General features: G+C 38.6%; 1 protein-coding gene across 9 annotated transcripts in view; it reads right to left on the bottom strand.

The window, feature by feature from the left end:
* The window catches only part of LOC133522215 (uncharacterized), a 79,955-nt gene that overhangs the window by 19,342 nt on the left and 42,224 nt on the right, over nt 1-18,389 (bottom strand). For 8 of the 9 annotated variants that reach the window (XM_061857516.1, XM_061857523.1, XM_061857473.1 and 5 more), the window contains 4 exons: nt 15,116-15,228; nt 11,055-11,172; nt 5,934-6,016; nt 243-364 (listed from right to left, as the gene is read on the bottom strand). In XM_061857516.1, the coding sequence (XP_061713500.1) occupies nt 243-364; nt 5,934-6,016; nt 11,055-11,172; nt 15,116-15,228 (436 nt within the window). Of the gene's footprint in view, nt 1-242; nt 365-5,933; nt 6,017-11,054; nt 11,173-15,115; nt 15,229-16,090; nt 16,243-18,389 lie in introns of those variants that run through there. The other variant, XM_061857508.1, reaches the window with a different exon arrangement.

The raw sequence follows: 18,389 nt of genomic DNA, 5'->3' as shown, positions 1-18,389 counted from the left end.
CAAACCGCCCTCGTATGTAGTGTAAGGCACTCTATTGTACTTAAACACTTGTTAGGAATGCACAGTTCCAATGACAGACGATGAAACTGCGACCATACTTATTAGACCTCCTGCTCAGTAGACAATATCTGTAACGGTTATGGACCCAAAACACGGGAGATCAATTTATGGAATGAGCTCCTATTACATTTGTTAATGAAATGTGCATGCAACTTTTGTAGTTGGAGATGAAGTGAACTTACGGGATTGAAGTACGTGATGCCCATCTTTTTCAGTTTAGGTATAGCGATCTCTTTTCGCCAGGTGGTGGGGTTGCAGGACCCTCCGAGGAACACTTCGCAGTCCAGCGACGACGCCTCGCTGCCTGCGCAAGATACTACATTAGTAACTTTTATTCCGATCCAAAAGCAAGAGTGGGCGTTTATGAATAAATAACTTAACGTTTGTATCATAATGAATTGACAGTTTCCATAGCGTCCTAGCACCTTCATTATAAACATGACTTGAGTACTACAAAGTAAAGATGAACAGAGTTGACCCTATTTGTAGAGATGGGTACGAGGCACGCAAAAGAAATACAGTTAATTGTTAACAATTGTAGTGCGGTCCGGCACGCAATCGCGCGTGTGCTTGAACCGCAGCAGTTAGCAACCAATGATCAGCACTTCGCACGACACGGACAACCTTAAACGAGACCCATTACCGTTTAATACGAAACCAATCACCATCGTTGATCAATCATGTACTTTTAAATGGAACTATAAATCAGCCAAGATAAGGGGGCAAGTTTACGTGGAGCTGCAGAAAGAGAATGAGGGACAGTACACCTTGATTCTAAAGCATCGCGGTTAAGTCAGGTGAGCGGTGTGCCGGTTCGTTCAACCTGCCCACTCATCGTTAATGATTGATGAGCATCGACTGCGTGGGCTGCAACTTTTCGGCAGTTTGTACGAAAGCACCCCTACTTTCGAATGGATGACTCGATAAGAATGTAACATAAAGTGCTCTTAAACTATGAAGCCAGCTTTCTTATATTCCAAATTAGGTCACGAACAGAATTAAGATAATAATGACGACAATGATATTGTGTTGTTGCCAGTACACATCTGAAGAGATTAAAATAGACACATATGGCATAGACCACGTGTTGAATGAAATACACCTACTCCAACTCATAGACCAACATGTGTCAGCAACTAAACGATACAAATCAATCTAACTAGACAAATATTTGGCACCAGTCGATTAAAATTCGCTTCGGTTATTATATTTGTTATTGGCAACAGGATATCAGGTTATTGATTAATAAATAGAATCTCTGGTTCTGTGGTATGTATGTATGTTGTCTTAAGATCCACATTTACACGTTGCGTAGGTACATAAACAACAAAAAAATTATAATTTTAATATCTACTACTTACGAATTAGGTATGTATATCCTTTAATACTTAATTATAGTAACTTGTAACATTTTCATATCCATTGATAAATTTCAACTAAGGAACACAACATTAACCCGGAAGTCAAATCATTCACGAATGGCGCCACTTTCAAAATAAAAACAAACAAGCGACTGAACTGATCATATTTTTTTCGCGCTGGACAGGACTCGCGACAGGATGTCCATGAACTGACAAAACTTCACATAGAATTAACACGATATAATACCAGATATCTGCTAAGATACACCACTTTGTAACACAGTATACGAGATGGAGAAAAATACGTAGGCGGTGAAAACTATGTTTTGTTTATTTCTGAAACGAGGGAGCGGTTATTTACGCGCAAAGCGGTAGAGAATAGCATCTGTCGTAGTGCACTAGGACTTTCATTGGTATCTTATTAAAAAAATAGGAAGCAAGACGCACAAGGCACGATCATGGTGGTCGGCGGCATGGCTGCGGCTGATCGAAGGGCAGCGTCATCCACACCGTGCGCGCTCTCCACCGTCGGACGGTCGGCGGCCAACTGAACGCCACTTCTCGCCGTTTCTACACAACTGCTAGCCAATTCCGCATTTTAAAATATTCCGTTATATCTAAAGCTCCATAAAGACAATCATTGTATTGATTAAATACAAGCTCATCTAAAAAACCAGTTATAGTTTACCTTGTCTTAACGACACTCGCGTTACATGCGTGTATACGGCGATGACTAAACTTATTATGAGGCTGATAAATTTCGCGACGTTATTGTTGTTGAATACGGACTTACACGATATTATAACATTCTACTGAAGAGAAATAAATAGTATAAGATAATAATCTATGATAAAAGATTGGAATATAAGCATTTTGCATTGAGTGGCTATATTGGCAAAGGCTGGTATTGTCATAACCAAAGAGAGCGCTTGGTGGCAGCTACGTAAGCTAGTCGCAGTCCTGATTGGACATGAAAGATGTAATTTGCGAAAGTAATAATTCTCTGTTTTTTATACAAAAAAATAAGTATAAAAAAGATCTCTATTTCTTATAAAATAATTCGTAAAAAATTGTCCATATAGGAAATGAAAACTCTCCTATAATGTCTTTAAAAATTAAAAAAAAAACTACAGCTTAAAGCATTTTACTATATCAATAACAAATCAAAAAAAATGTTATGCAAAAACTAAACTTACAGAAGCCAAATAACACTAGACCCTAATCATAGTGTTGTGTTCCTGCCGGTGAGTAAGGTTGCCAGAGCTCAACGTGGGGGAGGGGGGTTTAGGGTCGGCAACGCGCATGTAGCTCCTCTGGAGTTGCAGGCGTACATAGGTTACGGAAACTGCTTACCATCAGGCGGGCCGTATGCTTGTTTGCCACCGACGTAGTATATTAAAAAAAAAACAATGGGGGGAGATTTATTACAATACATGTACATATGATACAATATATGTACATATGATATTGATTGTACCTATCCCTTACTAGGAAACCAGAGTGTTATCCCACAGAATTGAAATAAGGTCAAAATATACAGCACGGTTTAAGTCACATGCGTATTGTTCCGGTTGATAAGGAAGCTCGCGCGCGTTGTTTTCGCAATATTTCTATGTGTAGCGTAAACGGCAATGAACGGTCTGTTTTCCGACGTTCGACGTCCAAAACCGTGGGCGCGCGTCGCTGGGCGCTGCTACGGCGCATCGCCACGACACTTCCGTGCTCCGATTATAGTCCGTGCGGAAGAGCCTAGAGGCCACGCCGGTTCTCAAACCTTTAGCGACACATTACTCGTACTCTGCGGTACATACATTTGCGGTATTAGTATGTGTCACACAGATCACCTGCACGTCACAGTCAAGACAACTATCAGTCTATTCTCTATGTATACGTAGATTTATCATTTTGCATATGTTTTTAACTACATTATAAAGTGTTTTAGATATTTCGCTAAACATATATTATGATATAGTTGGTTATCATAGGTAGATCATAGGTAGGTCTATAACTAACGAAACAGAAATCCCGGAAGACGGAGAGACGTACTCGTAAGCCCATTTTCGGTGTACAAAAGTTTTGTTTTGTGTAGTAATTGTTATAATTGTAGTTTTATAAACCTCAATAGTTCCATTGTCACGCAAAGGGCACTTAGGTAGTAACAATAGTTATTTGTTTTACAAGGGGGCAAAGTTGTTGTTTAACCGCTCGTGCTAATATTGATACGAGCGTAGCGAGTGGTTCGAGAAGTGGAATCTTGAGCCTTGCGAGGGTTTCAAGGCACGAGGGTTAAACAAACTTTGCCTCCGAGTGAAACACGAAATTTTTCACCACACCAACGCGAGGAAAATACTAACTACGAAATACCAAAAAAATCAAACCAAATGAAATCCAAATGAACGTAATATAAAATGTATCATTCAAAATCATTTAAAAGTCAATTCCACCAGCTAACATAAGGAAACAACTCAAAATTTGCATCTGATTACTTTGCCCCACACGTGGATAAAATGCTACTTTCTCATTCGTTTTTGAACAATCAAGAGGGACTTTACCAGTTGGTGTGGTGAAAAAATTATTATACACTACAGTAGGGCTAAGATGGTCGGCTCTTTATCATTTGTCACCATACCTGTCACCATCTAACAAGTCTGTAAGCGCGAAAGCGACGGGCATAGTGACAAGTGATAAAAATGGAACCATGCTGCCACCGCTGGTTACCTACGTGTACACTATTGAACTAAACTAGCTTCAGACCGGGACTCCGTCTGCGTGGAATGAAATGAAATGAAAAACTACCACATGCCCTTTACTTCTAGACTATCTACATACCAAAATCTAAATCGGTTTAGCGGTTTAAGCGTGAAGAGGGAACAGGGAAACGGACAGAATTACTTTCGCATTTATAATATTAGTAAGGGCCGGACGGCGTCAGGTTGCTGTCCGTCTGTACCGGCCCTAAGGAGTTAAAGTGTCATTCATAGAAAATAAGTAGTTAATATCTCTCAAGCGAAGTATTTTAAACGGAAGGTGAGCGGTGGCGGTCTTCTAAATTAACTATAAATCCTAATACAATAACATCCACCTGGACCTATAATAACTTATTACTCAGATGCTATGGGAGATTGACGCAAATCGGACGCCTCACCGTAGTCGCGAGTGCAAAATCCGAACGAAACGATAGAGCGGTTGTATAAGTAGGTAGTAAAAACAATAAAACAGATACGTAACGAGCGATGATCGTATGCCCTTAGAATGTATTGTTGTTATGATTGCCGTGAGCTATTGCGGAGTATTTCGACATCCCCGATCAATAGTAGGTACTTGTACTCACTTGCTCAGAAGCGCCGTCGCCGTGATGCTCGTGACACGGTGAGGCACAAGACAACAGCCAATAATGATTGAACAGTTGAACATGTTTTATTTAATATATTTAAGCGTAAAGATCTGTCGTATAAAATATTAATATGTTTTGATAGTTATTCACATAACATTTTATTTTAAGGAAAAACAATTTAAATATTTATCAGCGATTTAGAACTGTTTTACTCAAATTGTGGTTTCAGCTGTTTCACTTTGTATCGTTGACGCATATCAAATATGTCTCCTACTTAAGATACTCTCTTTGTTAAAGAAAATCACGACAAAATAGCTCAAGCATCTACAGTATAATGAACTGTGCACAAACGTTTGTTACCAATAAATATCCCTAATAGTGTAGGACTTGGCCAAAGAGCAGAATGAGGAGGGGGGGTTGAATGCGTACTATGAACTACGGCGAAACTAACGGTCGTGGACGACAGACGAGGCGTGGGCCGGCGACGATGCCGCACTGCTGCGCCGAGCACATGCCGAGGCCGCACCACTGGGACTGCCGGGTATTTCTGGATTGGTACCGTGCGGAAAGTTTACTCATTGCATGTCTGATTGCGAGACGCCGTCTCCGATCGACCTTCCAGGAGACATTGTGTGCAAACTTTACTTACCATAGGTACACGCGCGACAAAGAAAATCCAAATATTTATTGAGGAAGTGTATTTACAACAGAGCATGATGTCATTCCGTGTTCGATAAAGCGTTTACGACCATTTTGTGACTCGAATTACCTACTTGTGAATTTCGAAGGAAGGAAGTTCAATGAAGTGCAGCCACGTCAAACATTACTGAAATGCGATGTAGGTGTACCTAACTGCCATGCTGCCTGTTGTATAAAAACCTAATTAAATTAGGATGAAAATTGACAATGAAAAAAAAAACAAAGAGACGTCAAAAATTCACCAGAACAATAAAAGCTTAATCTGTAGAAAATTGGTTACCTATTTAACCCCGATTTATGAAACTGCAATTATGACATTATACAGGATGTCCATTCTCGAGGTGCACAGTTTGTAATAAAAAATGTATGATGGAGCCAATATTTGGAGATATTAATATTGGGACAGAAAAATATTCAGTTTCAGCATAAGCAGACATCAAAAACACATACTGTATTATTAGTTGTTTAAGATAGCTTACCGATATTGGGTTTGCATATTGTCTCCCTCTCCCTAAACTCCTTCTCTACGTTCCACTGCGGTGACTCCGGTTTGTTTGGACTCCTGCGAATGAAAACTGAAATTAGAAACAAAACAGTGCATTGTTAATGCGTAATGATGGCATATTGCATTTACTCCGATTGTTAAGATCAGATTCGATAGTTGGCTTTCGAACGAACGTCACGCGCCGGAGATGAATGGAGTGAGTCACTCAACATGTTGTTTGAATAGTGAGTGTGCTACTTACTATACGTTTTTGCCTGAATGTGTTCGAATAAAAACTACTAGTATTTAGAGCGGCGGAAACGTCCTAGCAAGTATATACTAATACCGACCCGATCTAATATCATCCCTTTACCAGGCCGCCAACAACAAGCGTGTTTTATTAAGTAATTAATATAGATTTGCAACCGTATTGGACGTCTTGTACAATAGTCGGATATGCTCCTGTAAAATAGAAGAAAAAACGTGGGATACGGTAATCCCATTTCCTGTCTTATTAATGAACTGCCATATTCAATTTAGTGTAATTGTATTCTTTACGAGGCAAAGGGTGATATGTCACCCTCATAGAATATCATTTACCATACTCAGTATTTTACTCTAAATCTCCTTAGAGGACAAGTCTTTAAAGGGAACATTTAAGACTACGCAAATTCCCTAGTTATAGATTGAACACAATAAGCTTTATATTACAGACAGGATACCTAACCGGGCTATGGGCAGAATAGTTCCCACATAGTCAAACTCTAACAAGGCAATGGGATAGTGTCATCCCACATCCAAATTCTGGGCATTTTGCCACGGCTCATGTGAGCCTGGGGCCGCTTGGCAAATAATCCCTAGAATTGGCGTAAGCACTATTTTTTACGTTACGAATATATGAGGTTAGATAATCTTACAACACTAAAAATCTACAAAATATCAAAAAATTGTCCTACTTATCTGCTATGAAGTAAAGTGCTCCGTTTTCGTCATAAACCACCGAAATAACTGGCCAAGAAAATTCAAACGACTGCCAAAGAAACATTATTGGATTTAGAAGCGTGTTGTGAATGAAGATCGTAAAATAATATTTTCAGGGATCGATATAATGCTTTCTAGGAGATTTCGAGCTAACACCTGAATATGGTAAACGATATATTATGTGGTTGGCGTATCACCCTTTGCCTGGTAAAGGGTTAATACAGTTTTAGTGTAAATGACAAGTAAGGGCGAATGTAGAAAAGGTTAAAATGCTTTAACTACTTCTGCTTATTATAATATATATATATATATATATATATGTTAGAGGCCCAGAATATATCTTATCTTCTAATTTTCGGGGGCCCTTGCGGATACACTTCGACCCATAGGGATCTTTTGTGTAGTCTAAGGAAAGATCCATTACCTACTCAAGAGCTTTTTTGACCATTTCCATGTGCCGGATGATGGAGTTTATGGGTAGCCTTTTGAATTCCTTTGGTTCCAGATAGCCTGCTCCAAAGTCCTTCATTCTTTGTCTGGCGACGGCGTGACATTCACACATTAGGTGTGTTACTGTCTCTTCCTCTTCACCACACATTCGACAATCGGTGTTGTCGGAGCGTCCCATCCTGGCCAAAACCCCTTTGACCCCATAATGGCCCGTAAACACCCCTGTTATAATTTGGAGTTGTCTTCTGCTAAGTTTCCATAGCTTTTTGCTCCAACCGGAGTCTACCTACTCCTTGTATGAAGAGCTTTGAGTGCTTTAGACCCGTCAGACTGTCCCATTCTTTTTGGTGTCTGGTCTTGAGTTGAGAGCCCCACGAATGGTTCCGGACCTATGTGGTCAAGTTCATCTGCATTTTCATTGCCTATGAATCCCTCGTGCCCTGGGATCCATACAAGTTGCACTCTATTTTGTCTTCCAAGCTTGTTCAGAGCTTGGACACTATTGTATACCAGTCTAGAGTCCACTATGGGCACCATGAGCGCCTTGAGTTCAGCCTGACTCTCGCTGAATATATAGATATTCTTCCCTTGGGTTTGCCTAACTATATTCTCATGCACACAGGCAATTATAGCGTACGTCTCGGCTCGGAAGACAGTAGCGTAATTACCCTTGCTTATGCTACAACTAAATTCATTTGCATAAATGCCTGCCCCCGTACCAGATACTGTCTTGGACCCGTCTGTGTACCATATGATGTCGTTTTCATCCGAGTTTGGTGCTTGAAGACCTTCGGCCCATTCAGCCCTTGTTGGAACTTTAACTTCAAACTCTTACGGAATACAAACTTGGGTTGCATTTTATCGCAGCCAATATTCGTTATCCTTTCCATGAAATTGTCACATTCCATATTTGTGTGTTTAGTCTTTGGCTTGCTATCGCTCCATAGGCCTGTTAGAACCAGCCTGTGTAGCGATTTCCGTGCCTCAGATTGTATCACCAGATGTAGCGGCGGGAGGTCTAGCAGTACCTCCATCACCGTTGTTGGCGTTGTTCTAAACGCCCCGGTAATAGCCATGCATGCTGTTCTCTGTATTTTCATAAAGGTTTCCCTGCATGTGCTCTTTAGTGTCCTTGGCCACCATGCCAGGCATCCGTACAAAATGATAGGTCTTACCATCATGGTATAGATCCATCTTAGTACCTTTGGGTTTAAACCCCATGTTTTCCCATATGCCGTTCTACACATTCCAAACACTCTCAGTGCCTTGGTTGTGGTAAGCTCGACATGCTTCCTCCAGATCAGTTCTTTATCTAGTGGTACACCTAGATATTTCACTTCATCGGACATTTCCAGTACCCTTCCATAAAGCTTTAGTTGCTCCATGCCATTAAGGGTCTTTTTCCTGGTAAACGGTATTACCACTGTTTTGCCTGGGTTGATAGAGAGTTGATGGCTGTTGCACCATCTCTCCACTTGCTTCAGTGCTGTATTCATGATTCCTGATACTGGTCCCGGGAATTTCCCGTTTACAAGAATCACTAATTCATCTGCATACCCTACCGTTTATGTTGAGCCTTTGTTAAGTTCTTCCACCAGTGAGTTCACTACCAGACTCCAGAGAGTCGGTGAGAGAACTCCACCTTGTGGGCAACCCTTCGTGGCCGTTGCTAATATTTCATCTCCCATAAAGTAAGATTTCATTAGTCGGCTATTTAGCATAGTACCAGTCCATCTACAGATTATCGGTTCTATACCATATTTAGATGCTACAGTATTGATTGCCTGATACGTGGTGCGGTCAAAAGCCCCCTCCGCGTCTAGAAAAGTGGCCAAGCATTATTTTCTATTGCTTGTTCCGCTCTGGCTGTCACCAGGTCCAGGCCCAGAATATAACTAACTACCACATTTATTTTGTTCGTAAATTACACAAATCAGTATATGTTTGAAAGGTGGACTATTATTGAGAGACAAATTAAAAAATAAAACCGGCCAAGTGCGAGTCAGACTCGCGCACGATGGGTTCCATACAATTAGGCAAAAAAACACGTTTGTTGTATGGAAGCCCCACTTAAATATTAATTTTATTCTGTTTTTAGCATTTTTGTTATAGCGGCAACAGAAATACACCATCTGTGAAATCATCAAATTTCAACTGTCAGCTATCACGGTTCATGACTATTCATGAGATACAGCCTGGTGACAGACAGGCGGACAGTGGTGTCTTAGTAATAGGGTCTCGTTTTTACCCTTTGGATTCGTAACCCTACAAACCGGAAAAGTGTGATTCAGATTGGCGCCTGAAGAGTTCCGTACATCACACAATTATTTACAAAGTTATTAAATAATTTCGTAAGATGGTTTCACGCTTTACCTTCTTATATGTTTTCCTGTAATTGGGAATAGAAGTATATTCTGTAGTAGTAGTGAAGTAGTATCCTAAGTATTAAAAAAATAAAAAAATTAATGGGTGATTATGACAAGTAAATACTACATTAAACTAACCACTAAAGTTATCAAGCTTAACTTCTGAATCATCATCGTCAGGCCTACCGGAAGTAAAGATTTAGTCAAAAATAAAGACGACCCTTTTATTAACCGCAAAATATTAATGAGTCGGTAACCTGCAGCCGCAAAGTCAGCCGTGGTTCAAGAACGGACAAGCGGGCTGGTTTTAACGTCATCGACGAAATAATACTGATTCATGCCCGCAGAGGACAAATGGGGCAACATTTACGGCTTTATTGCATTCAATTTGTATACAGTCTTAACCTTATTTAACGTGCGCACGGTGCCACGTTATAAATAACGCTAAATCGAGCTGGCAATGTATAATGAACTTGCGAGCCGATTTTACAACAACACATCACGTAGAGTTGTCCAGGGTTATTCCCACTAGTTACCACCACGTTGTTACCAGTGGTAACTACTGGGATTTTTTTTGCCAGTGGTTACCACTGGTAAAAGGTGGGATTTTTTTCCCAGTAGTTACCACCAAAATTTTGTTCGGGTTCAATACTAAATTGTTCGTAGGTAATTCAAAGTAATGCCAAGGTGGGGCCAAACAGTAGTCTCGGTGCCGAGTATAGTTTAGTTCCCTTCGGCGTCGGGGTCCGAAGGCGGCGGCCCTGGCGCTTTGAGTCTTTTCGGAGACTTGTCAAAGAGACTTAGGGACGCAACTGGGGAGCGAAGAGCTGGTAGTTACCTCGCTCAACGCATTAGTCTTGCAGTTCAGCAGGGTAATGCAGCCCGCATCTTCGGAACCTTACCACAGGGGCGTTTTTTTAGATTAAGTTTAGTTTCATCTTGTATTTAGGTTAATGCTATTTTTTTACTACATTGTTTCTTACTTGTGTTTGTATTTGAATGCGTAATTAAACGATTTGACGGGTACTCAAAATAACGTTTTACTCGTTTTACGTCACTGGACATCAGTAAAATATTATGGAGCATTTAGATGCGCGCCAAGCTACGGCCAACGTGGAGGACGCACTTTTGCGGTGGAAGCTTGGACAACATTATGGAAAATAACTTATAAAATTTAAATAATTTATTGGTTAGAAAATTGCCACTACCACTAGGGAACACTAACTATCATCAACCTGTCTTTGAAGTGACATGTGCATAATAATATTAATATCAGTCAAGTATTTTAATTTTACTTTGTAGTTAAAATCGTTACTCACTGTCTGACCTGCCTCGAATGCCTTCGCAGCTCGGCCGCGAACACGCAGAACTCGCCGAACGTAAGTGTGAGCGACTTGCGTCGCGCACACTGTCTGGCGCAGACCAGCATTTCGAACACTGAAACATAGGGAACAGTTAGAACATGGACTATCGAGAACTATGCCTGCTCAAGATAAGGAGTGCTCGTAAGTATGGACAATTGGTCAGTGGTTCTATCCTTGGAATACAAGGATGAGAGTAAGGGTAAGGCACTACCTACTACACCGTACACACTTTCCATTTTGGACTGTGGAAATTAGGATACAGTGGAAGTGTCTGTAACCTCTCTAACCCCTTGGGGAACAGATAATACTATTACTGGGGACATGTAAAAGTAAGTTACTAGGTTTCATCTTGGCAACATTTTACATGAAAATGTTTTTGGTGGGATAACTATCAAAATTGGAATTTGGAATAAAATTTACCGCAGTAAGTGAATTACGTTTATCGAAACAATATGAACCACAATAAAAAACGACGAACAAAACGAAACGATAATAAGTTTACGTTTCAAAGCGGTCTTCCGGTTGAGTCCGTCGGTATAGTTATAGTTACAAAGCCGGATCACGAGCGGTCGTGACCTAAGTCGGTTATTGGTCATCAACTATAGTGAGCAATTGGTGAGATCATTGTAATAACACCTGTCGCGTTATACTAATGTTTCAATTAGGAATGGTAGATAAGTTTGATTATCTAGTATAATGTTATGACTATAATCAATCGCGACGTATTCAGTCAAAGGGTACCAATTTGTCAGCAGTCGATACAGACGATCTTTCCAATCGCGAAGTCAGGTATTAAACACAGTCCAACAATCGTGTCGTTTATGTGTGTGTGTTTGATTTTACTATTGAATGTTTTAAAAAAGTGATTCTTGTAAAATTCATTATACAAATCAATTATAACCGTTAATAAATACAAAAAATTCAACTGTAAAGTAATAAATCACGTGTAGGTAATATGTACCTACATAGGTACGAATAGACTGTTTAGTTGCACCACACAATTAGCAACTACAGAGCATAGGTCATTCATAGAAGTGTTTGATGCTCATCTGACTTGTAAAATAACATAAACTGAGATGATGTCTGTCAAGAGACATTAACGGTGGGCTGTGAATTGATGGCTCGCTCGTGAGATTCATAGGCAATAAATATACACTAGGGGCGTGTCTTAATAACCACACAGAACCGTAAATTGCTTTATATGACAGCCGCGTTCAACAATTTGCACTTTGAGATAGAATCACCGCCGCCGGCACTTTTGAAGTCTGCTCGTGCAAATGGCAGTCAATGGAACTAAATAGTTATTAGCTTCCTTAAAAAATCTACAACGCAAACTGACGACGATGATGATGGCGACCGGTCTGGCCTAGTGGGTAGTGATCATGCCTATGCCGATGATGCCGATGATCCCGGGTTCGAATCCCGGTAAGGACATTTATTTGTGTGATGAACACAGACATTTGTTCCTGAGTCATGGGTGTCTTTTATGTATAAAAGTAAGTATTACCGTACCCATAGCACAAGCTCTGCTTATGCTTAGTTTGGGGCTAGGTCGATTTAAGTAAGATTGTCCACAATATTAAAAAAAACACTGTGTTTCACTCCTACTATTTAACTAATAGATGGAAAAATGCCAAATTGACACAGAAGTCAACGCCGAAATTTATACCTAAGTGACATACCTAATTATCACAAGCAATGCTTCCAAAACATCAGTGCAACAATGTAGTCTAGTTTTGCTAGAATCTTAACGAAATAAAACGTGAGAGTCAGGATGGCGGGTGTATCTACATTTCGTACCTCCTTTAAAACAATTGTACCTCCCTGTACTTAAAGTTATTACCAAAAACATTACACCCGCTATCCTGACTAAACCAAATGTTTGTACCTTCATATTCTAATATAAATTTTGGCATTTTATTGGTGTTTTCCAAGTTTTACTCATTTTAAAATTTATTTTTATTCACGTTAAATACGGTAAGTTCAACTAACTGAGAAAATTACGTCTTAAAAAAGGCCAAGCGCCGTGTCAAGGGTTTTTTCCTAAGAAAAACCCTTTTTCAATTATTTTTACTACGCCAGGAATTTGTAAAGTACAGTCAATAGATTTAATTTGTGACCCATTTCGTACCTTGTCACAGTGACAAACAACATGAAAGTCGCTAGACCTCATAATATTATCACTGTGAATAGGTACGAAATTGGTCACAAATTAAATTTGTTGACTGTACTAATAAGTGAAAGGTACTAATTCCTGGCGTAATAATAATAATTGTACCGTAGTGTGTTTGCTTTAAAATTAAAAAATTATAGCGCCTGCAAAAGTGTAATAGCAAGCAAAATGTAAAATTGGTAAAACTTGGAAACCACAAATAAATGGCTCGTATTATTATTGAATATAAAGTTACAAAAAAGGTGCAAAAATGTTGTTTTTGTAGAAGTTATCAATAACCGCGGGATCATCGTGTTATAAAGTACACGCGCCATTCTGACTGTCAAAATGGCGGGTGTACTGTTTCTTGCCGATAACTTTGAAGTACCGTGAGGTACAATTAAAGGAGGTACTAAATAGTACCTCCTTAATAGTACTGGAAGAGATCTCTGAAAGGGATAAGTTCGTCTTTGTACAAATGATGAGAGTTCTTTCCTGTTTTATGTTTCTTTTTGTACAATAAAGTGTTTTACTATTACTACTACTACTAAATAGTACAAATTAGGTACAAACATATGGTAAGCTTTTTTCGTTTTTATTTAGGTACACCCGTGAACCTGACTCACTAAAGTAGCTCATTAGATATTTGACGAACCCACCCTTCAATAAGTACCGGGAAACACAATTTATGAATCATTATTATTATCTTCAAATCACTTATAACTGTACCTAGAAAAATTACTCATTACTTTAACTGTTTGTGTTTTAGGGATTCTCCGGATTACTCATATGTACAAAAAATATAGATATCGTAATTATAACTTATAATATACAATAAATCATGTGGTATGCTATAAGTATTAACTTGGCCAACGGTTTCAATGAATTATGTTGCAATATATGCATCGGTGTCTATTCGTCAAATGGTGAACGGCGACGACGTGCGGCATGCGGAACGGGCATGCGTAATTTTTAATGGCATATAAACTGTCGTGTTGATTCAGCCAGCTCACTCGTACCAATTATCGCTCCATCGATCTACGACCGGCATAACCAGGCTTGGATTAGTAATGTAATGCCCGCTGTCATAATCGCCTATCGCCCATCCGTAATTTTAATACATTGTTACGAAGATAATTTGTAAGTAAAGTAGAAAATTATCAAGAGTGTTGAAGATGTGTAAAAGATGAAGATATTATGTTACTGCACTGCGTCGTATGCACTTAACACGGAGAAAGGGTGAAGGATTTGTACACATTTTTTTTTGCTGTTTTATTTTGTTTTTGATTTGTATTTCTTAGCCTTATACAAGTTGAATCGCCACACAGATTACATAAAAAAAAAAACAATATTCTTAAGTGATAGCAAATTCCTTTTACTATTGAAGTATTTTTTATATTATTGATTAACATAATATAAGTCCCAGTACTTATTTATTTTGCTCGTCATAAATACAAACACTATTTCGAATGTACTTACTCGTAACTAGCAGTAGCAACCTGTGTGAGTCGACTACTTCCCGGGAGTAGACTACAAATTCTTAGTGCAAACACATGAAAATATACAAATTAATTTTGGAACATCGATATTATTCATTTCAGTACCATTTTGTCAAAGTGGCCAAATAGTTCGGTACACCATACTAAATATATGGTGTACCGAACTATTTGGCTACTTTGGTTGCTACAAAGTATTTGACGCTGACTTTACCTCGTAATTAGTGACTTTCATATTGATTGTCACTGTGTCAAGGTACAAAATGGCAATGACATTAAATTCTTTGACTGCACCTACAATATTTATGGAGTTTATGACAGCAAAAACGTTAAAATGAAGCTTACCTTATAATATAAGTGAAGCTTACCTTGGGGATCGGTCGGATATAGCTGGATGTCGTAGAAAAGGCTTTTGACGCGATTGGCGGGCGCCGGCTGGTCTGGCTTGCCCACCTTTCTCTCCCAAGCATTCGCTACCTCTCTGAAACAAAACAATCAAACAATTAATACTAAGTTGATATATACACAATAAACAACTTGGAAAAAATTAATAAAGGTTCTTCCGATACACACATATTTAATGTGCAGTAAATCCACATATTGAATTCTACACAGACTTTTACTCATAAAAATGATTTAACTAAATACAAGTTTTATATCAAAACTAGAGAGCTCCACAGTCAATAATAGTATACGATAAGACGTCTGCCGTAGATACTGAAAGAATGAAAAATAATGAACCGCGCTTACGTTTTTAACGACCTTGTTGTATTTATATTTATCAGTGTTTACAAGTAATTTCTGTAGATTAAACTTCCCGAAAAGTGAGTATAACCTATAACAAAAATAAATAAGTCACGTACATATAATTTTGAATCCCCAGACTTGCCCTATCGCCAAGAACTTATACTTGTCACAAGTGATTCTACATTATTTGATTTCTCAGATTCTTATTCTTATTTGTTTCTTTTTTCTAACCTAAATAGAAATATCTAACATATTCCCCATTAATAAATAAAGCAGGTACTTAGTAAACAATCTTACTAAAGTAGCTACCTTAAAACCTTGACCGCTGTCACCCGGTAAGTCCATGTAGTATCAAACAGCCATAGGCCACACACTACATGTTATTTTCTACTTATGCTTAAGAATGTGTATTTGTACCCGAGAGCAATTGCCCACGTTTCCGTGGGACGAAAGTAAAGAGAGAGCAAGAGAAACAACTACATATTACTAGTAGTAAGTGTATGCACACTGGCCGTCTTGGCTATTTTGGAAGATTTTTTTATATATTTTACGACAGAAAGCAAGGACAGCGAATACACTGAAATAAAAAAACTTACTCGTATAAATATTGATCACAATTTGAATTACAATGACAATTATATGATAAAACACACGACACCAGGATACAACTGCACAATAAGGTTAAAAATTTATTAAACATTATTATATAATTAACATGTATATGAGATGTCGTCTTTAGCATAAAACTTGCAGTAATGAAGTCATGAGCTGCGGTAAACTGTTATGTCGACTTACTGAACTTGTTATCAGTTGTGGATATTTCCGACAAGCCTACGCAAATGCCCGTTAAGTGCCCTTTAGCATGCAAAAACTGATATTATTTTATTAATTTTTCACCCTCTCTATCGGAATTTAATAAGAAATTAAAAATCCCTAACAAAATTATAACAGTGAAATCTGATGAGTTTAAACCTGTCTAAGAACCATCGCTGATGGTGTACCTACTACAGATCTTTTACAAAAAACCGCAACTAAACCTAAATCCGTTTTCGTTCCGTCGGGTCATAACTATTCAGCAACTCCTTTTGCTAAGGGTATCAAACTCCGGATTAACCAGATTACTTAGTTACGGTATTACCAGGAACGGTAGCCATGATGCAAGATGGATTTTTCTAAAATTATTTGACATAGTAGTAATTTTTCTAATTTTCATATCTGTAGATTTAAGTCAAATCTCGATATTTTAAAGCGGGGATCGAATACCAGTGTTAACATATGGTGTCGGTTTCAGTACGGACAGATTAAATGAATACCAATTATACAGAATTCTAATAGCTACCGATTTCACCCCTGTGTGTTGTTCCTGTGTGTTCAGTGAAAATTAACGATTTCGGAGAAATCATAGATTTTGTTTTCTTAGTTAAGTTCGTTAACAGTTCTAACCTAACTCTTGTAAAGAAATTATTAAAAAAGTATGAAAGTAATTCGATTATGCCCTTACAAATTATGGTTATCAACCGTTAGAGAAATTAATTTACGCTGAACATATGTACATTGGAAGTCAAATCTGTCGCTTTTAAGGTATATCCTTAACCTTCGCTTGATTCGTACAGAACGCACACCCTGTATAGAAATTAACCAGTTCGGTATCTCGGTAGTTAACATTTACGCATTTTTATTAGCTTATCAGATTAGTTAGGTACAAGTTTTATATTATATATTATAGATATTGTAATTCTCCGTAGCGAACGAAACGCAAAGAAACGGAAAAGTTGTGGAGAGAGATGACCACGCTATGCTACGCGCGTTGACGATTAGCACGTTGGCTAAGCACTCTGGTTAGTGTTTAGTGCATGTATATAACTACATATACATCTGCTACTGGCGTTTAGTAGTAAACGTATAAACTCGCACTAAGCTCTAATCAATGCGTAAACAGGCCGCGCGTAGCCAATATGCAAATCGCTTACGCCCCGAAGCGATCGAAACGCAACTGTCACTATCGCACTAACATGGAAGAGTAATAGAGAGACAAAACCGTTTTGTTGTCGTAGCGATAGCGGTTGTCACCTTGACTAGGCCAACAGCGTGTATTTTTGATACGACCACTTAATCAAAGGGCAGTTAGTTTAGGCTGTAATTAACACACTTTCATAGGTTTTTATAAAAAATGGACGACCATTATTTATTCATACAAAATAATTCAGCACGCAATGTATCACTACTTTGTTTTAACTCAAAACATCTCATTAATGACGCGACGTCACAACTGTCACAACTGATCATGATGTACGAAATACATTGCCGCTCTAGTGAAGACTAAACTAAAAATATCTTTCAGAATTGTTTTATAACACGGAAACCTACGTCTAGTTTAAGTTTGAGGTTATATAAAAAATACACATACACACTGTATATATATGGAGATTTCTATGACCCGTGACCCGTATTGATTACTTGATTAGTCTTGCGTTTACTTATTAAGTATAGGGAAGAGGAAAGTTGTCTATGTTGTACCACCGGTAAACCGTACTATCACTTGTAGATTTCCCATTAAATAATCTAGTTTATTTACTCGTAATACAATTAATAAACTAATTATATAGTATACAACTAAAAACTAACGAAAGAGATAAAATATATTTTATATAATCATCGTCAAATTTGCTCTTCCTCTTGACTCTGATGATAACGATAACTTGACGCCGACACTAAAAGGAAAATTGCGTAGTTGAATTACGGAAACTTTCTCTACCGCCAAGTTAGATTAGTCATTAGGCGGGTCCACACAGAGCGAGCATACGCGCGAGGCAATTTCCTCACGCACAAACCGGCCAGTGTAGACGTGCCTCGGCAGAGCCGGCGCGCGCGTTTTCCTCGCTTGAGAGCGTCGTA

Source organism: Cydia pomonella, chromosome 1 (assembly GCF_033807575.1).
Source record: "Cydia pomonella isolate Wapato2018A chromosome 1, ilCydPomo1, whole genome shotgun sequence".
NCBI lineage: Eukaryota > Metazoa > Arthropoda > Insecta > Lepidoptera > Tortricidae > Cydia > Cydia pomonella.
This window is presented reverse-complemented; position numbering and strand designations above follow the sequence as displayed.